Source organism: Camellia sinensis, chromosome 8 (assembly GCF_055761805.1).
Source record: "Camellia sinensis isolate YWXY chromosome 8, ASM5576180v1, whole genome shotgun sequence".
Lineage (NCBI taxonomy): Eukaryota > Viridiplantae > Streptophyta > Magnoliopsida > Ericales > Theaceae > Camellia > Camellia sinensis.
This window is the reverse complement of record NC_138968.1, coordinates 164,802,687-164,823,403: the sequence shown is the minus strand read 5'-3', so window position 1 is coordinate 164,823,403 and position 20,717 is coordinate 164,802,687. Positions and strand designations below refer to the sequence as shown.

The following is a 20,717-nucleotide window of genomic DNA, read 5'->3' as shown; positions in this document are numbered from 1 at the left end:
TAAATAAATAAATTAAAATACAGATACTATTGGCTATATAATTTGTATAAATCAATCACAGCTTAACACATGACTTGTAAAAGGTAATTTGGAGAGTTAATGCAAGTCTCCAATCAGCAACAGACACGTGGCAGTTCATATTGATAATAATGGATCTGCACAACAGTGGAGCAGTTAGAGGGTGCGAACGGTTACTCACAATTTAAATTCAAATTCAAATTCAAGAGAGAAGCCCAACTGGAAGGAAGGCGCAGTGAGAGTAAATTGTTCAGGGCCATAACCAATGATCGTGAAAGGGCATTTCGACTGTTAGAAGTCCACTTCGACGATTATCATTGGAGAGTATACATAGAAAAGAATGCCAACAGAAGAGGCCCCAGATTCAAATTCAAAAACCAGTTATTTACTTCATCTTTTTCTTTTCAGTTGTTACATTTCCAGTTCTTCAATTCTTGTATTGCACTTCATTTCCTATGAGTAGTTTCAAGTACTTATTGCTGTAAATCTTTTCGAGGCTAGGTCATTCCATTGTAAGTTCTCATTTGCTTAATGAAATTAAGTTTCTAAACTGTTCTTTGTACTTATCATTATTTATAAGTTTCTCCTAAGTAAGTCACCAATAAAAGCTTTTTCATTGAGGCTGAAAGAACTTCAACACAATCGTCTGATAATTGGTTGGCAATAAAAATTCTATAAGGATTTATTGATCCTTACTGGCACGATTAAAATTACATAATTAACCTTCAAAAAGCCAAAAAAGCGAACAATACCATTTAATAAATTGGGTAGAAATCAGATTCTTGATTAGTACTGAAATTAATGCAAGTAATTTTCAATCTTTAGTTTGGCTTCACCACAATAGGACTTCTCACATGGTGCTTACCATCTGACCACGTCAATTCTCCAAATACATAGTCTCTACCCTTATTTCCTCCTTCAACCTTCATAGTAACCTTGAATGTCCTCCGTTCGCCGACTTTTCCAAACTTCAAGCTTTCTGGCTGGACAAAAACAGAAATACCAGCCGGGTTTTGGACATGTGCACTGTAAGTACCGGGAGAACCAACATTCTTAAGAGTCCGAGTCACGGTGGTTGAGCCATTGAGCGCAAGGATTGTGATTGAAGGGTAGTTGAAGTTGGCAAGACTGATAGGATTGGGACATTTATAGGGACTTTTTGAGAACATTGCGATTTGAGTTTGATTGTACCCGAGGGCACAGAGAAAATTCAGGTAATCGTTTGGGGTTAAATCGTAAACCAAGCCTGGATCCATAGCACGGTTTGGTTGCACATGTCCTGCTCCGTAACTGAATGGTGTTGCCTTGAAGTATGATGCATTGGTCAGTGGCTCCTTAATGTTGTCCTGTGTTGTTGCTGCAAAAAGTAGGATGAAATATAAGGATCAAGAATAGATTTAATCCATCATGAGATTACTACAATACCCATATGATATCATGTTAAAAAAAGTACCCGAGATGGAACATTAGAAGTGAAATTTCACACTAGTACAACTATTAAGGTGGTTTTAGCAGCAATAAGATTTCCGTAACGTCAACTTGGACAGCAAAATTTCACTGTATGAGATTAGCATTTAAACAACAAAATTCCCCCACCACTACCCCTAACCACCACACTCACCATCATCAGTCAAAAAAATGAAAGGATAATTTTTTTCAAACTTGTATCATTTTCTCCATCTTCTCAACAAACAACACAATGCTTGGCTTCAAAAAGAAGTTAATAATACTAACAATAATTCAGAAGTAGAATAATTTGCAAGGTTTTGTTTTTTTTCTCACCAGTGGTCATGATTGCCGATTTAATTGCTGAAGGACTCCAAGTAGGATAGAGGGTCTTTAGAAGGCCAACAATGCCAGAAATATGAGGGCATGACATGGAAGTGCCCGATACTGAATTAAACAGAACTCGACGCTTATCAAAATCTTGGTTTGTTGGCCCTTGTGCTTCAGTGTAAGCAGCTATGACACTCACTCCCGGTGCTGTGATATCGGGCTGAAAAACAACAGTAATTACCGACTATCGTTAAGATACATGAAACCTAATAAAAATTTCTAGAAACAGCATATCAAAGCTTTGGTTTGAAGAACAAGAAAAAAGAAGTTAAGAAAAAAACCTTTAGGATCTCTGGGGTAATGGTGCTTGGCCCCTTTGATGAAAAAGCCGCCATGAATGGAGCTGGCTTCGTCCCCAATCGAGTTGTTGGATGTGTAATGTAAGCCATTGGATACCTGATGAAAACATGCAATTCTCAGAACCAAAAAAAAAAAAAAAAAAGAAAGGGAAATTTTCAAATTTCCCCTTATGGACCTTCTATTATGCAATGCAATTGGGTGAGGCTTAACTAGACACCTAGTTTACTTTTACTATCCCAATTTTAATAGTCTGTCCAAAATTATGACAATTTTGGTGATTGTTGGACATGAACAATTATTTTCCATCAAATAAAAGTGATTTAGGGCATATCATTCAATACCCACAAATTTTCATGGTGGTCGGTGTTTTTAGAAGTTGATAAGCTCATTAACATGATGATACTACTATTGGCATCTCATTTTACCTCGTGTGATTGACATAAGCGAAAACAGCACCGCCATCGATGTAATTGATATGAGAAGCTGGGAGGACATGAGGATCAGCAATAATTTCATTTCCTGAAAGCTGATTATTAGCAAGAACCATCCCCACAGCACCAGCCAAGGCTGCTTGCTGACCCTTGTCGACTCTTGCATTGTCCCCTCGAAGGCAAACCAAGATTTTTCCCTTCGCCTTTTTAGGATCCAGCGATCCGGGCTTGCAAAGCAGTCTGCGCAAATAAAAAACAAATATCCAAATAAAGCACAGAACACACTTTTTACATTGAGGGCTTTTCAGCATAATGTTTATACAGAATCAGAATTCCAATGGCTTGAGTGTTTTGTCCTTACGCATCTCCAACTGACGCATTTGCAGCTTTGGTATCTGCAGCGCTAATAATTGGAAATAACTTGTTTGGCAACGCTTCAGTCGAAAGGCTTTCCCCCTTTAGTAAACAAAATATTTATGAGTATTATACAATGAATATTTTTAAAAGCAATCATGATGAGTAATATCACACAGACATAATAATCTAATGAAAATATACCAGCATTTCAGAAGAAAAGTGAAAAATTCCCATTAATTTATCAAAAACCCGTGCCAACATTAGCCCTGGATTCATATGTAGAACCCCAAGTAGTATACATTTTCTTTTCATGTTTTAGTAAATTAACTGAACATTTTCTTCTCTGCCCTGTCTCCTTAAAAACATTTTCAATATTTCTAGAAGTTGTGCTTCCAGCTTTTCAAACCATATTTCAGAAAATGCAGTGTTTGAACTGGGGCCCTGACGGCGATCAGAAAGGCAGGACAATAAATTGAATGATATATGAATTTTAGTAAAATTAGGAATTATTGTCTAATATGAGACCAGGACAAGGAAAGGACACTAACTTTGAACCTCATTTTGTTGCCAAGAATAACATAACTAGGAAATTGGCGATCCATGGTGCTAGCTCCAACTGTTATCTGCCACGGTGCAATGTTGGAAACAGTCCCATCAGCCGGTCCAGAATTTCCAGCCGAGCAAATGACCACTATGCCATTCCTAACAGCATGAAAGGACCCGATGGCTACGCTGTCATTGAAAAGGGCCATGGGGTCCCCGCCAAGTGATACGGAGATCACATCAACACCGTCATGGATGGCCATATCGAAGCCAGCCAGTACATCCGCATCAAAGCACTCATTGCCACCCACAGGGGGCCAGCACACCTTGTAAGCTGCCACCCGGGCTTTTGGTGATCCGCCTTTCGCTGTTCCATTTCCAAAACCAAATACATTTGCTCCGGGTACAAAATTACCACCAGCTGTCGATAATGTGTGGGACCCATGGCCTTCGGTATCACGCGGTGAATCAAAGGAAGAGTTGAGAGCACCCACAGCTGCAGCATATCCTTTGTTGAAGTATCTTGCTCCAATCAGCTTCCTTTAGAATAGGCAAACAATGAATAGATGTGAACATTCTAAAAACACTTTTATTTGAAGTATGCTAAGCACAAGGGTGATAAGCCCATTTCATCTGAAACCCGACTTTTTTACCCCTGATGTTTCAAATTTTGATTATCCAATGGCCACAATTTGAGTTAGATAGGGTACCTATAAAATCAGTGAAAACACTGAAAACAAAAGAATTTATAAAAGAAAGACAAGTGGGTACGAAGTCTAACTACACTCCAACAACTTCATCAACAGGGATATAGATATTGGGTAATGGCCATTTATGCAATTTATGTTGTTATATCAAATGGAGGTGTAAATTATTAACGGTTCTAAAATGGCAAATATGCACTCTCAACTTTATGCAAAAGTTAAAATGCCCTCTTCCCCATCATTAGAGGGGATGGATTACTCAACTCATAAAATTTAGAGTCCATGAAGACTCCATAAAGTTAAAGATGTGGAACACACCCACCAAATTTGCATTACTCTAGGCAGGACCACAAACAATATCGTTGGGTCCCCGGGATGGGTAAACACATTTTTGCAATGAACTGTTTCCTTTTTAGAAGGGAAGAAGATACTTGAAAGGCATGTGAAACTTAGATGAGTTCTTCTAATTGTTTGATGAAAAATTGGCAAAGTTTTCTATGTACAAGCAATAAAGGGAATCCCAGGGCACGACACTCCAACCATTGCAAAGTCTGGAGAGAGTAAAATGTACACAATCATACCTTGGCATGTAGAGAGGCTGTTTCCATGGAAATAAAGAACATTATGTTATTTCATTTCATATGTAAGTTTATGAATAATTCTGTATATTCAATTGTGTCAATTTACAAAGAGTTCATTAGTTTATATAGTCCTAAATCTATGACTGAAAAAGGAAATACTAACTAATTCCTATTTACACAATCATACCATATATACACAACATGCCATATATACAATATATTCTCACATCCCCACTCAAACTCAAGGTGTTTTAGCAGAAAACACTAAGAGTTTGCTAAGAAGAAACTAAAACCGAGCAGTAGTGTGAGTCTTGGTGAAGAAATCTGCAAGTTGCAAAGCCGATGAGACAAAAGGAAGTCAGATAGAGCCAAACTGCAGATACTGTCGGACAAAGTGACAATCAATCTCAATGTGTTTCGTCCGTTCATAGAAGACAGTATTGTGGGCAATCTGAATAGCACTGTGGTTGTCACAATAGAGAGAGATCGGAGAAGATTGAGGTACACCCAACTCAGTTAAAAGACAACGAAGCCAAACAATCTCAGCAGTGGCATGAGCTATAGCATGGTACTCAGCCTCGATAGTGGAATGCGCAACAACAGTCTGTTTCTTTGCCTTCCAAAAGATCAAGGAATCACCAAGAAACATGCAGAAGCCAGAAGTGGACTTGTGATCAATGACATCACAACCTAATCAGGATCAGCATAAGCCACCAAGTCCAAAGAGGAAGTAGAAGACAACAGTAAAACCTGAAATATAATACCCTAGAGATAGCGAAAAATCCGAACCAAAGTAGCCCAACGAGTAGAGCGAGGAGCAGAGACAAACTGGCTAACCATATGAATAGCATAGGCAAGATCAGGACGAGTAACCGTCAGATAGACTAAGTAACCCATGAGCTCTCGATATAACGTGCGATCATCCAGAAGGACACCATCAGTAGAGTTGAGTTTCACATTTAGCTCAATAGGTGTATTAGAAACCTTAGTATCAGTAAGACCGGCATGGTGAATAACCATATTAGCATACTTGGCCTGAGACAGAAAATAGCCATTTGGAGAAGAGGTAACCTCAATACCAAGAAAATACAACAATGGACCCAGATCCTTCATTTCGAAGGTGCGGAAGAGATGTTGCTTAACCTCAGAGATAGTAAAAAAGTCAGAGCTAGTGATGATCATATCATCCACATAGAGTAGGAGAGTAACAAAACCAACCGAGGTATATCTCAGAAACAAAGCAGAGTCGGAAGCAGAAAGATGAAACCCAAGCTCAGTAACGGCAGTCTGAAAACGATCATACCAACCACGAGGAGACTGCTTCAAACCATACAGAGCATACCGAAGATGACAAACCTACCCAGAGGAGTGGAGAAGACTAGGGGGAGGACGCATGTAGACCTCCTCAATGAGATGACCGTTAAGAAAAGCATTCTTAACGTCCATCTAATAGAGAGGCCAATGTCGAACGGCAGCAACAGAAATCAAGGTACAGACAGTAGTCATCTTAGCAACAGAAGCAAATGTCTCCTCATAATCAATACCATGCTCCTGTAAGAAACCCTTGGCAACTAAGCGAGCTTTGTAGCTGTTGAAAGAACCATCAGAATGAATCTTGACTTTATAGACCCATTTGCAACCAACCAGATTCTTGCCAGTAGGCAAAGGAACCAACTCCCAAGTGTTAGTCTTCTGTTAGGCAAACAACTTATCCTTCATAGCTTGAACCCAATTAGGATCCTGACAGGCCTCCGTGTAAGACTCTGGTTTTAAAAAAGAATGAATAACAGACAAAAAGGTATGATAGGAAGCAGAAAAACATGTATTAGACCAACCCAACCTGTTTAGAGGACGACGCTCACGAGGAGGATATCGGTGTGCAGCAGGATCAGAGTCGTCAGAAGCAGAAGGAGCAGCAACAAGAGTAGAGACAACTGGTGGTAGAGGAGCCTGGCAACGAGAATAGACCAACAACGGAGGGGAAGAAGAAACCAAAGGAGAAGAAGGAGCCATAAGTGACGTAGACGGAGAAGTAGGAATGGGCTCAAAAGGAACAGTGGAGATGTACTCATCAGACGGGACCTCAGAAGGAAATGGGTCAATATGAACTAAATCCTCTTTAGAAACTGGAGCAGTGAGAGGGGGAAGCTGAAAATAGGACAGACGTTCGAGAAAGGCAACATAACGGGAGACATAAAGGAGACGAGAGACAGGATCGTAACAGAGGTAGCCTTTCTGAGTAAAACTGACACTCAAAAAGACACAGAGGACATATCGGGCACTAAGTTTGGTCTTATCTTTGCGGGGAAGAAAGACAAAACAAGCAGACCCAAACACACGAAGAATTGAGTAGCTAGGAATTTGGAAAAACAAAGCCTCATAAGGAGACCGACTAGAAAGAAGGGGAGTAGGCATGTGGTTGAAAAGAAAAGCAGCAGTAAGAACTCTCTCCCCCCAGAATGGAGCCGGAACTGAGCTAGAGAGAAGAAGAAACCTAGTTATCTTAAGGAGATGACGGTGTTAACGCTCGACTCGACCATTTTGGGCAGGTATATCTGTACAGGAAGTTTGGTGAATGGCACCCAAATTAGCTAAATACTCACATAACTCATTTTTAAAATATTTCCCATCCAAATCAGACCGTAACACTTTAATTGTAGACCCAAACTGAGTAGTAATCATAGACTGAAAGGTACGGTATATCTGATAGAAATCGAACTTATGAGTCATAAGATAAACTCAAGTGTAACGGGTGCAATCATCAACAAATGACACATAGTATGTAGAGCCTCCTTTGGTGAGAACAGGAGAAGGGCCCCAGACATCAGTATGAACTAAAGAAAACGGTGTAACAGATATAGAAGTACTGTTATGGAAAGATAAGACTGTCATTTTGGCAAGTTTACACCCCCTACACTCGGTAAGTTGACTAGGAGAAACTTTACCCAATATACCTAACTGAGCTAAAGACTGTAAGCGGTCACAGACAAATTCCCTAATCTGGAATGCTACAAATAGAAAGGATTGGACAGAGAATCTAATTGAAAAGAAGAAAATGCAGTCAAAGAGGTAGGCATAGGTAGATGCAAGCTTTCCACCACATAGAGGTCTCCAACTCTATGGCCAGTCCCAATCTGCTGCTTGGACATCTGATCCTACATAGAACAGATAGAAGAAGAAAAGATAACATCAAAACCAGAGATATCAAGTTGACTAATAGATAATAAATTGACAGATAACTGAGGAACATATAAGATTGATGGAATAGAGACTGCAAACATAGTAGACGGTAGGACAAACCCAACAGATATAACTGACATACCAGACCCATTAGCAGCATTAACAGTAATAGGAAAATGAATGAGAGTACAATTTTGAAGTAAAAAGAGATGAGGAGTCATATGATGAGAGGCACCAGAGTCATTTAGCCAGACAGACGAAGAGATACCTGAAGAAGACCCAAGCAAACCTGAATGAAGAAAAGAAACAATGGAGGCAGATAGCAATGGTTAGGAGGTAGATAGTATATATTGAAGCTGGCTAATCTGAACACTCAAGGAAGCCAAGTCAGGATCAGGAGTCGGAGCAGATGTAGTAAAATCGGTGGGAGGGCGAACAAACAGACATCCATTCTTAGGACAATGGTACTTCTAATGACCCTTTTGATGGCAGTAGGCACATTCATTCAAAGCTAGAGACATAACTAGAAAACTGAGGAGTTTAATTATAATAAACCCAAAATAGAACAAACAATCAAGCCAAGGGTCTAGATATAATAACCAAAAACTTGTGAACCAACCACAATCAGAATCAGAGCAAGACCCACAAAACCACTTGTGAACCAACCACAGTCAGATTCAAAGCAAGACCCATAAAACCAAAGTCACGAACAAAGTCAGAGATCTCCAGACCACGCGAACTAAAGTTGGGAGATGGATGTTGCTCCAACCCCATGCATACATGTGGAGAGTCATGCAAAGATGGCGTATAAGGACCTCCACTTCAAATGAAAGTCTGAGCTGGGCATCTGCAAAACTCTCATTTCTCTTCACGTTGTTGCCATTGTTGACACTCACCCTCACCATTAAAGAATGTAGAAATTGTGTGGGTTTGTCTCCTCTGTGTGTGCGTGTGTGTGTGTGTGTGTGTGTGTGTGTATAAATAGAGACAGGAGGGAGATGATGTATTGTATCAGAAAAAAAGAGAGTTGTGAGAAGTGTATGAGAGCTCTGAGTTGAGTAAAGAAAGTGAGATACTCTTCTTCCTCCATTTTGTATTTTTGCTCTGTTTTAGTGAAAATTCTTATTTCTGCTCCGTGGACGTAAGCATTGGGTCGAACCACGTAAATATTGTGTTCTCTGGGTATGTTTGATCCTATCAAAGTGGTATCAGAGCCTCGCTGGTCGTTTTTCAAAAAAATAGAGTCTGTTCTCAAAACTTGCCCAAAATTCAAAGTGGTCAAAATCCACTTTTGATCACACCAGGTTGAAGGTCTCTATGAGACGAGCACAAAGGTGAAAACCGCGTCGAAAAACGATGCCGAACACAGCCGCACGCACCACCACGTGCTTTGTGATGCCGTGACCACGCGCGGCAACGCGCTGCACACGTTTTCTTCGTTCTTCCAGGCGTTGACGTCACCCATCACCGGTAGCTGACGTCTTATCGCCGGCACTAACGTCATCCGAGCCGAGTTGGCCAAGCTATTGACCAAGCCTAGCCGAAGCCGAGCTGCCAAGTCGAGTGGAGCCGAGCCGAAGCCGGAGCCGGAGCCATTGACCGGAGCTGCGTTGCTGACCAAGCCGTGTTGACTGCGTCGTTGGCCAAGCAGCTGACGTCATCCGCACCGGAGGAATTATCCGATGCTTCTCAGCCACACCAGATTTCACCGATTTGAGTTGTCCAACTTGTTTTGGCTTGATCTGAGCCATTCTGAGTCCGTTTTTTATGATCCAATAGTTCTTTCCAACTATTTAGAATATTCCGGACACATCTGTATAGTCATATTTTGCAAATCAGAATTCAAAAATTTGTAGTGTTTATTTTGTTAATCTAAAGTGCTTTTTCGGCTAATTTGATTAGTCCGGACTCAACAGCAAAGTCTGATGGAGGAATCAACGTCGACTTCCGGATCCATAATAAAGTTGACTACTTCTAACTATACAATCTGGAAGCCCAGAAAGGAGGATGTCCTGTATTGCTGAGATTTGTTTGACTCCATTGAGCTTAATGGAGTTAAACCAGCAACGAAAATTGACGAAGACTGGAAGCGGAAGAACCGAAAGACCGTTGGCTATATCAGACGATGGATCAATCACAGTGTCTTCCACCATGTCGCCTAGGAGATTGATGCCTATGCTCTCTAGACGAAGTTAGAAGGCATGTACCAGTCAAAGACTGCATGGAACAAAGCCCTCCTGATGAGAAGACATATAAATTTGAAACTGAAAAGCGGTATCTCTGCTGTTGAACACACCAGTGAGTTTCAAAATCTGGTGAACCAACTGGCAACTGTCAAAATAGAGTTAGATGATGAGATGCAGGCCTTTTTACTACTTAGTTCTTTGCCAGACAGTTGGGAGACATTGGTGGTGTCCCTCAGCAACTTTGCACCAGAAGGAAGACTGACCACAAACATGGTCACTAATGCTCTATTCAGTGAAGAGGCAAGAAAGCAAGACATGCATGGAGATCAGTTCCATGCCCTCGTCACAGAAAATAAAGACAGAAGTAGAGGCAAAGACAAAGGTAGGAGAAGAAGCAAAAGTAGAGGACGCATCAGAGGAAGATCTCAAGACAAAGGAAAATCCAGAGAAGGTACGAGCCGGCCCAAGTTCAAGTGTTACCATTGTGGCCAGGAGGGTCACATAAAGAAATATTGTTATGCCTTGAAAGGAGTACAAAAACAAGATAATAGACAGCCAAAAATCGAAGATGGGAACATTGCAGTTGCGATCTCAGAGGATATTGCATTATTCTCTGTTGAAAAAGAAAAATGCCTTCATATGTCAGAGAACAACACCGAGTGGGTGGTAGATACAGCAGCTTCCTACCACGCTACATCTCGGAAGGAGTTTTTCAGTACGTACCAAGCTGGAGATTTTGGTACAGTGAAGATAGGTTACTCCAGTTTTTTGACGATTGTGGGAATCGGTGATGTTCGCATCCAAACCCAAGTTGGGTGCACGATGGTGTTGAAAGATGTCAGGCATGTTCCTGATTTACGCCTGAATCTTATCTCAGGGATAGCCTTAGATCGACAAGGCTATGAGAATTACTTCGGCAAAGGCATATAGAAGTTGAAAAAGGGGATCTTTGGTGGTAGCCAAAGGACAAGCAATTGGCATACTGTATAAGACTCATGTGGAGGTGAACTCAGATAGCCTCAATGCAGCAGAAGATGAGGCATCACCAAATTTGTGGCACAGAAGGCTGGGTCACATGAGTGAGAAATGGTTGCAGATTTTGGCAAAGAAGTCTCTTATTCCCTTTGCCAAATATGCGAAATAGAATCCTTGTGACAACTACTTATTTGGGAAGCATCACAGAGTCGCTTTCCACTCATCATCCAGAAGACAATCAGAGTTGTTGAGCAGAGTATACTCTGATGTATGCGGTCCCATACAAGTGGAATCTTTGGGTGACAGAAAATACTTCCTGACATTCATTGATGATGTGTCATGGAAGGTATGGGTTTATGTCCTAAAGACCAAAGTTGAGGTGTTCCAGCATTTTCATACATTCCATGCTATGGTGGAAGGGGAGATCAGAAAGAAGCTGAAGTGTCTCCGAATAGGCAATGAAGGCGAGTACACATCAAAGGAGTTTGAAGCCTACTGTGTTACTCGCAACATTCAGCATGAGAAGACTGTTCCTGGAACCCCACAACACAATGGTGTAACCGAGAAAATGAATCGGACCATTGTGGAGAAGGTCAAATGTATGCTCAAAATAGCAAAGCTGTCAAAGTTATTTTGGGGAGAAGCTGTTCGTGTTGCTTGCTATTTGATTAATAGATCATCATGCGTTCCACTGAATTTTCAGATTCCAGAAGAAATATGGTCTGGAAGGGAGATTTTTTACTCTCACTTGAGAGTGTTTGGGTGCAAAGCATTTGCACATGTATTCAAGGAGCACAGACAGAAGCTGGATGATAAAGCTACTCTATGCATCTTTATTGGCTATGGAGATGAAGAATTTGGATACAGATTGTGGGATCTGAAAAACAAGAAGGTCATTCGAAGCTGAGATGTGGTGTTTCAAGAAGGCCAGACCTTAGAAGACTTTGGGCAACCAGCCAAACCCAAAGTTGATGATGTTTCAGAAATTATTCCCAATCCTGCACTATCACAATATGCCACTGATGAAGAAGAGCTACCGCAGTATGCAGCCAATGATGTAGAGTTGTAGAATGGATTTCTAGAAGAAGAAGATCCAGAAGAAGAGGGTATTGAACAGGGGGGGCCACAACCCCCTCCGCCAAAGACTATTGGTCCACAGTTGCGAATATCAACAAGAGAGTCTAAGCCGTCATTCAAATACCCTGCTTCTGAGTATATTTTGCTTACTGATAAGGGATAGCCAGAAAGTTTTCAAGAAGCTTAGAATCATAAGAAGAAAAATAACTGGCAGCAAGCTATGCAAGAAGAGATGTCGTCCTTACAGAAAAATCAAAATTATGATTTGGTAAAACTTCCCCAGGGTCAAAAAGCATTGTAGAACAAATGGGTGGTCAAGTTGAAGAAAGATGGCAGCGGAAAGCTAGCCAAGTATAAGGCCTGATTGGTTGTCAAAGGTTTTGGATAGAAGAGAGGTATTGATTTTGATGAAATCTTCTCGCCAGTTGTCAAACTGACATCTATTCGAGTAGTTTTGGGACTAGCGGCCAATTTGAATTTGGAACTTGAACAGATGGATGTGAAGACGACATTTCTCCATGGTGATCTGAAGGAAGAAATTTACATGGAGCAGCCAGAAGGTTTTGAAGTCAAAGGGAAAGAAAACTTAGTCTGCAGATTGAAGAAGAGTCTTTACAGCCTTAAACAAGCGCCGAGACAGTGGTACAAGAAGTTTGACTCATTCATAGTGGGTCATGAGTACAAGAGAACTGCTGCAGACCAGTGTGTTTATGTCAAGAAATTTCCCGGTGCAAACTTTATCATCTCCTGCTCTATGTTGATAATATGCTGATCATTGAATAGGATGCCACAACAATCAGATCACTGAAGAAGGAGTTATCACAGTCCTTTGACATGAATGACCTAGGCCCTGTATAGCAAATTTTGGGCATGAAAATTATGCGTGACAGGAAAGCCAAGAAGTTGTGGTTGTCATAGGAGAAGTACGTTGAACGGGTGATTGAGAAGTTCAACATGAAAGATGCCAAGCCAGTCAGTACTCCGCTGGCTAATCATTTCAAGCTGAGCAAGAGTTCTTGTCCCTCATCTATAAAAGAAAGAGAAGAGATGGAGGCTATTCCCTATTCATCCACCGTAGGGAGTTTGGTGTATGCAATGGTATCTACCCGACTAGATATTGCTCATGCTGTTGGAGTAGTAAGCAGATTCCTTTCTAATCCAGGGAAAGAGCATTGGGAAGCAGTCAAGTGGATTCTGAGGTACCTCAAGGGTACGAAAAAAAATGTGTTTGTGCTTTGGAGATGCTAAACCAGTCTTGGAAGGCTATACATATTCAGATATGGTAGGCGATCTTAATGGTAGAAAATCTACATCAGGATTTATGTTCACTTTCGCAGGGGGAGCTGCGTCTTAGCTAGGGATGGCAATGGATAACCTACCCTGTGGATATCCATGGAGACCCAACCCAAATACATGGGTTTTTCCCTCTTTTTCTTATCCATTGGGTAGGGTAAGTGATATTCTTTAAATATCCACAGGGGATGGGTTGGGGATGGGTACCCACTAATTTCCCCATATGTTTTTTTTTTTTTTTTTTTTTTCACAACCAAAACTAAATATACATTCAATCTTTTTTCTTTTATTTATTTATTTATTTTTTCAGGTTCGCAACCATTTTTTTTTTTTAAGATCCACAACCAAAGCTAAATATACCTCTAATCTTTTTTTTTTTTTTTTTTTTTTTTTTTTTTTTTTTAAGGTTCACAACCATTTTTTTTTTAAAAAAATTTTAAGATTCACAACCAAAGCTAAATATACATTTAATCTTTTTTCTTTTGTTTTTTTTTTAAGGTTCACAACCAATTTTTTTTTTTTTTTTTTTTTTAAAGATTCACAACCAAAGCTAAATATACATTCAATCTTATTTTATTTTATTTGGCTCAACAATAAAACCAAATACACATTAATTAACATTGTCACATTATTCTTGTCAAATTTTATGCATATCTAGAATTTTTTAAATTTATTTAAAAAAATTAAGGACACTGTCTAGTGTAGGTTTCGGTTTGCTTTTCTATGTTATTTTATTTTGTTGTGTATTGTAATTTTCAGAATAGTTTGCTTGTTCTGAAATTTCAATTAACGAGTATGAATCTATTTGTTTTATGTTATCACACAATTTATACAACATATATATATATATATATATGAATGTATTTGAAAATAAGGAAATTGTAGAGAATCAAAACAAGCATGAGTCGTGATTGGTTAGAAATGATGGGTACAAAGATTTATTTGCTAGAAAAACAAAAAGGGGATACAAAGTCTTACTAAATAATTTTTTTTTAAATTAAAAGAATTTTTCTTAGTTATGAACAGATTTAACTGAAATCAGCTTGTTTCCCAATGTTATGCTTCATTTATTTAGATAGAAAATATTTTTTAATGAAAAATATTTTTTATAAAAAAAATTAATAATATATTTTTTTATATTTGGTGGTGGTGGTGATGGAACGAATGTGAAAGTAGAGATTGTTACATAGTGGTGGGGTGATGGCGGCAGTGATGATGGTAGTGGCTATGGTGATGGTAGTGTGACAGTGAAAATGAGAATAGTGGTGATGGTGTTGTGAAATTAGTAAAAATTTAATTGAAAAAATATTTTTTGTTTTTTAAAAGTAACAAACAACAAAATTTGTGGGGGACTAAAGGAAGAAGATGGAGGATGGATTGGATGTGGTAATGCATAGATATCTTAAAATGAGTGGTTCAGATTTGTTAAAGGTATAATTAGATTTTGGATAAATTAAAATGAATGGTTCAAATTTGCTAAGAGAAAGATGGTTTAATGTCTAAAATGTCCGTAGCTAACAGATCAACAAACAATTCCTTATTTATGCCTTGATGCAATTTAATATGAGTCTTATAACACTTTTTTCAAACAAGTTCTTTCACATTTTATTTCTTCAAACAAGCTCTTATAACATTGTAATCAGGTTCTTATAACATGTAGGGGAGAGAGTGAGAGTGAGAGAGAGAGAGAGCGAGATGGTTGTAATTTTTTTTTAATCTTCCACGTTCTTCCACATTTTTTTTTTCAATTACTAAAACTTATTTGATTGTCTCAAAATTATATATTTGATTATTATAAAACAAACTTTTTAATTAATTAATTAATGTATATTTGATTTGTTGTTGAACCAAATAAAATAAAATAAGATTGAATGTATATTTAGCTTTTGTTGTGAACCTTAAAAAAATAAAAAATAAATAAAAAATAAGTTGTTAACGTTAGATATATTAAAAAAAGAAAGAAAAAAGATTGAAGGTATATTTAGCTAAAACCTTTATAAAAAAAAAAGAAAAAAAAGAAGGTTGTTAACATTAAATATATTAAAAAAGAAAGAAAAAAGATTGAAGGTATATTTAACTTTTGTTGCAAACCTTAAAAAAAAAAAAAAGAAAAAAAAAAGTTAACCTATATTTAAAAAGAAAGAAAAAAGATTGAAGGTATATTTAGTTTTTGTTGTGAACCTTAAAAAAAAAATGTTAACATTAAATATATTAAAAAAGAAAGAAAAAATATTGAAGGTATATTTAGTTTTTGTTGTGAACCTTAAAAAAAAAAAAAAGTGGTTGTTAACATTAAATATAAAAAATAAAAATGAGGATTAAAGTGGGTTGGAGAAAATCCATACCCATTAAAAAATGGGGAGGGTGGTACCCATGGGAAATAAGGAATGGGAAATGGGAAAAATTTATTATAGGGGAATGGGGATGGGGAATTAATATCCACCCCATTGCCCCCCATTGCCATTCCTAGTCTTAGCAGTCCAAACTGCAGAAATGTGTTGCTTTATCCACAACCGAGGCAAAGTATATTGCCACAGCGGAAGCTGGGAAATAGATGTTGTGGTTGAAGCAGTTTCTCCAAGAGTTAGGATTAAAGCAAGAAAAGTTTACGGTACATTGTGATAGCCATAGTGCCATAAACCTGAGAAAGAATTCTATGTACCATTCTCGCACAAAGCACATTGATGTTCGGTATCATTGGATACGCGAAGTGATGGAAAAACAGTTATTGGAACTGATTAAGATCCACATAGATAAGAATCCAACTGACATGTTTACAAAGGTGGTCTCAAGAGGCAAACTCGAAATCTGCAGAGACATTGCAGGGATGGACTTCAAGTGAGAAGTCAGTCATGTATGTGGGTATAGAGGGGAAGAATTGTTGCTCCAACCCCATGCATGCATGTAGAGAGTCATGCAAAGATGGCGTATAAGGACATCCATCTCAAGTGAAAGTCTGAGCTGGGCATCTGCAAAACTCTCTCTTTTTTTCACGTTGACACTCACCCTCACCATTAAAGAATGTAGAAATTGTGTGGGTTTGTCCTCTCTCTCTCTCTCTCTCTCTCTCTCTCTCTCTCTCTCTCTTTGTGTATAAATAGAGACGGGGGGGAGATGATGTATTGTATTAGAAAAAAAGAGAGTTGTGAGAAGTGTATGAGAACTCTGAGTTGAGTAAAGAGAGTGAGATACTCCTTCTCCTCTGTTTTGTATTTTTGTTTTGTTTTAGTGAAAATAATCATTTCTGTTCCGTGGACATAGGCATTTGGCCGAACCACGTAAATATTGTGTTCTCTGTGTGTGAGAGATTATTTTCTGGGTGTGTTTGATCCTATCAATGGAGAGTGAAATTGCAAAGTAGATGCCAAAGAGTCACAAAAAGAACAATCAACAACAGTCGACGAAGTTGAAGGAGAAAGAACTAGTCAAGATGAGCCAGAGACAGAAGACAAGCCGCGATGAAGGGTTGACTAGCAATCACGAAGCACTGAGACGAAGAATCCAAATAGATCGACTACCAATCGCAAGTCGGCTACCAGCAATGAACAGATAGGTCACAAATCAGATGGGTCACGAACATGAGAGGAATGGAGATGGTGAACCACGTGAGCCAATGAACTTTATTAGAACTTCAGATGAGTTTAGCGAAATCATACCTACGAAGTTCGATGGTGAACCGCGTAAGCCGATGAACCTGATCAAAACTTCGAACTAGACGGAACAAGAAGGATATCGCAAATCGAGAGAGAGGGAGAACTCTATCGATTCGTGACTCAGAAACTAGCTAGGGTTATGAACACAACTTTGATACCATGTAAGTCTCTAAATAATTTTGTATATTCAATTGTGTCAATTTACAAAGAGTTCATCAGTTTATATAGCCCTAAATCTATGACTGAAAAAAGAAATACTAACTAATTCCTATTTACACAATGACTAAAAAAGGAAATACTAACTAATTCCTATTTACACAATCATGCCATATATACACATCATGCCATATATACAATATATTATCACAATATCTATAAAAGGTCTCTTAAGAACATCAACTTGAAAGTGTGTATTAGTAAGAGTTTATGTGGATGTTTGGGAAGTGAGTTTTTTTATAGGTTTTTTTAGCTGTAGGATATTATTGGAGAAAAATTTTTTTGTGTTTGGAAAGATAGTTGGGTTTTTTTGTAGTTGGATGTGATGTTTGTGAGAGAAAAAGTGAAATGATTATGGGGTTTGATGTAATATTTTGTTTGGATTTATTTTTTTTGGTTTTGTAACCAATTTGTCTTTTAGTAAAAAAACCCAAAAATTTTGTTCCCAAACAGCGCTATGTACACGAGTGATACAGGATTCTAACCTGTTGCAATGAAAGCTTGCATCTGCTTTATTTTGACAGATTCCTTTCCACTTGGATGGAATTGGTCCCATATCTTCATCACTAAAGCTCTTTGATTCGGGCCACACACCTGCATCAATCCCATTGATGACAGAAAATGAAAGAATACAACAATCATCAACCACATCATCACATTATTATGGGATTGTTACTCCTTAACATGGCTAATACGATTTCTTGTCGTGCTGCGAAATGGTCATCCTTCAGTACACTTCTTGGCAATCTCTTTTAAGAAATAAATCACCTTCCATTGACATCGATAATTCTAGCTCTTTTTCTTTTTCTTTTGTTTTATTTCCCCGTGTCCTATCCATTTAAAACTTGTTGGTCCTAAAACATCTAATACTTAATTTTTCTGAAAATCTAATTAGTATGTCCATTATCAAAACAACAAAAGACATGCTCATACTCATCAATTCATGAAAGCCTACTATGGTTTCATAATTCTTTTCATCTTAATGTCATATTATTGCAGTTACAATTCTAACTTCTAATCTATACCCTTTTTTTTTTTTTTTTTTTTAAATGTCTATCAAGGAACTAAATACATCTTTTACACCCATAATATGTTCTTCTAAGAGACTCCAGCGTTGCACCTATCCCTTTCGGAGACCCTCCTAGAGAGATTTGAAAGTATACAGCTGAGCTTATGTTTACCAGAAATTCATTTGAGTCAATAAATTCTGCCCAAATACACGAATGCAGTTCTAGAAAACTTGAAGATATTTTCTTGAGCATGATAGATATGAGGTAGGCCACCAGCTCTATCAAACTTGAAGGTCTCTCTCTAACCACGGATTTTTCTTTAATGAATTTTTGGTCATGTTCAACTAGAGAGAACAAAATGATCCTCCTACACCTACTTCACGAAAATGCCCTAATGGTGCAATAGTCTACATTTAATGTGTTATTATATATTGAACTGTTATGTCAGCTTCACCTCAGTCCCACATTCCTAAATGAGCCGTCTCATACTACTGTTATGCAAGAAAGAAAGGAAAAAAAAAAGGTAGAAAAATCAAATTTTGAATCCTTCTGATGGTCAACATGGGTTAGTGAGAGTGGCACAAATTCAATTAAAATGACGATTTGTCATATGTGAAACTGGACGGTCATGGCAAGCACCTCAATGTGATTGAGTAAAACGAAAAATTAAACACTGGAGCTTAGTTAATAAACACAGCATTAATAAACATTATTTTATTCATGGTGAACATAAACATCAATTATTTTAAACTGTCAAGTCAACGAACCATATGAATATCATTTGAATCCAACTTTGCACTCATTAAAAAAACACTAGGAAGTGGCCTAGAACAAAGTGGATCTACAACAATTTTCAAACAAGGTAGTTGACGACAAGATAGAAATTGTGAGCTTTAACATGGCTTGTTGATGCACACACATGTAGGATCTAAGTTTTGTGTTTATGATAATATTGAAAATTTGAAATTCAAATCAATAGTGGGAAAAGATGCTAACCAGTATCAAGGTTGGCTATGATGGTGTCTTCGCCGAACCTTGCTTTCTTCCAAATTGAGCTAGAATGTATCACCCCATCATTCTCAAGACCCAAGAAATCCCATGATCTTGTTGTGTATAATTTTCTTCCTTGGTTCAGGAACAATGAGATTACCTTTGGATGATCTGCATTCGATGGTAATTATCACTATAATTGGCAAATAAAACAAAAAATAACCATTCATAGGCACTAAAAAAACCATTAAAATCAGATAAAAATGCTTACTAGCTATCTGGGCTGCTTCTTCATCTTCAAGTGTTGCAGCAAAACCATTGATGTGTCTTGTGTAGGAGTAAAATAAGGCCTCTTTCGCCTTATTTCTATGTACAATCAAGTTCAAGAATATCAATAAAATTGCATACTGATTCAAAAAAACAAAACAATGGAGATATGTACCTTCCCAAGAATGATCCCAAGAACTCATAGTGAGACTCTGTGACTTTATCTAAATCAAAGGATGAAACTTCTAGGCCATGTGAATGACATCCAAAGTACACCACGTATGACTACACCATATACAATAAACAAATTATATTGGAACAAACCTGAAATAGCAACAACATACCCATATGTTAATGTTAAGGGAAAAGAGAAGGAAGCATATAAATGCTTACCTTTTTTATGGCAAGGGTGGGTCTATGCAACAGTGAAGAGCAAAAAAGAAACGATAGGAAGAGATAAGTTGGGAATGTCATTGGTCTTTCTTTTTTGCAATGTTCTTTAATGGCAGACCTCTCTTTCTACTTAAATAGAGCTCTGTTTGGAATTGGGAGTTGTACTATAATATATGGTCTTGGAAGCACAAAAAATAAATAAATAAATAAATAAACAAGTTCTAGTGTACAGCTTCAAGATAGCATTGCATATGCAGATCAAAAAATGATAGCATTGCATATATATATATATATACACACACATCCACATTGCACAGCCAAATGGTAAGGCTTGATATTAGCATCCTTGAAAGCATAGGTTCGAGTCACGGAAACAATCTCTACAAAAATAGGGATAAGATTGCGTAAATCTTGTGCTTTTTAGATCTTACTTTAACAAGAGCCTTGTGCTCAGTATCATCCTTTTTTATATACACTGCATGCACAAGTATACGAGTAATTATGACGACCGGGTCTTTTCTTCCTTTTTCTTTTCCCCGTCGCTCCATTCTCCTTTTATCTTGATTAGGCTTGAAACGTCCGGAGATGGTTCTCAAGATTTGAGTTCTTGTTCTTGTTTGGTTCGGTGTCGATTTTTCGCTAGTTCTGGAGAGCGTGAGGTCAGGTCCGGAGTGGCCGGGGGTCGAACTAGAAAATTTTTTGGACTG

General features: G+C 38.1%; 1 protein-coding gene across 1 annotated transcript; it reads right to left on the bottom strand.

Moving 5' to 3' along the window:
- Positions 1 to 609: 609 nt before the first annotated feature.
- On the bottom strand, positions 610 to 20,447 carry AIR3 (Subtilisin-like serine endopeptidase family protein). Its single transcript, XM_028232391.2, has 11 exons — positions 20,011 to 20,447; positions 19,793 to 19,902; positions 19,622 to 19,716; positions 19,357 to 19,521; positions 17,836 to 17,944; positions 3,491 to 4,025; positions 2,947 to 3,041; positions 2,580 to 2,825; positions 2,136 to 2,250; positions 1,801 to 2,014; positions 610 to 1,375 (listed from the first exon to the last, which is right to left on the bottom strand). Exons 1-11 carry the CDS (start codon positions 20,089 to 20,091, stop codon positions 840 to 842), a joined length of 2,301 nt encoding a protein of 766 aa, XP_028088192.2. The 5' UTR covers positions 20,092 to 20,447; the 3' UTR covers positions 610 to 839.
- Between the last annotated feature and the right edge of the window lie 270 nt (positions 20,448 to 20,717).

Bases quoted from the DNA above. Each gene is read 5' to 3' on its own strand.
- AIR3 (XM_028232391.2), bottom strand. From the start codon at position 20,091: ATGACATTCCCAACTTATCTCTTCCTATCGTTTCTTTTTTGCTCTTCA. The intron at 19,903-20,010 runs GTAAGCATTTAT...TATATGGTGTAG, and splicing joins CCACCCTTGCCATAAAAAAG to TCATACGTGGTGTACTTTGG. The intron at 3,042-3,490 runs GTTAGTGTCCTT...TGTTTACTAAAG, and splicing joins GCAACAAAATGAGGTTCAAA to GGGGAAAGCCTTTCGACTGA.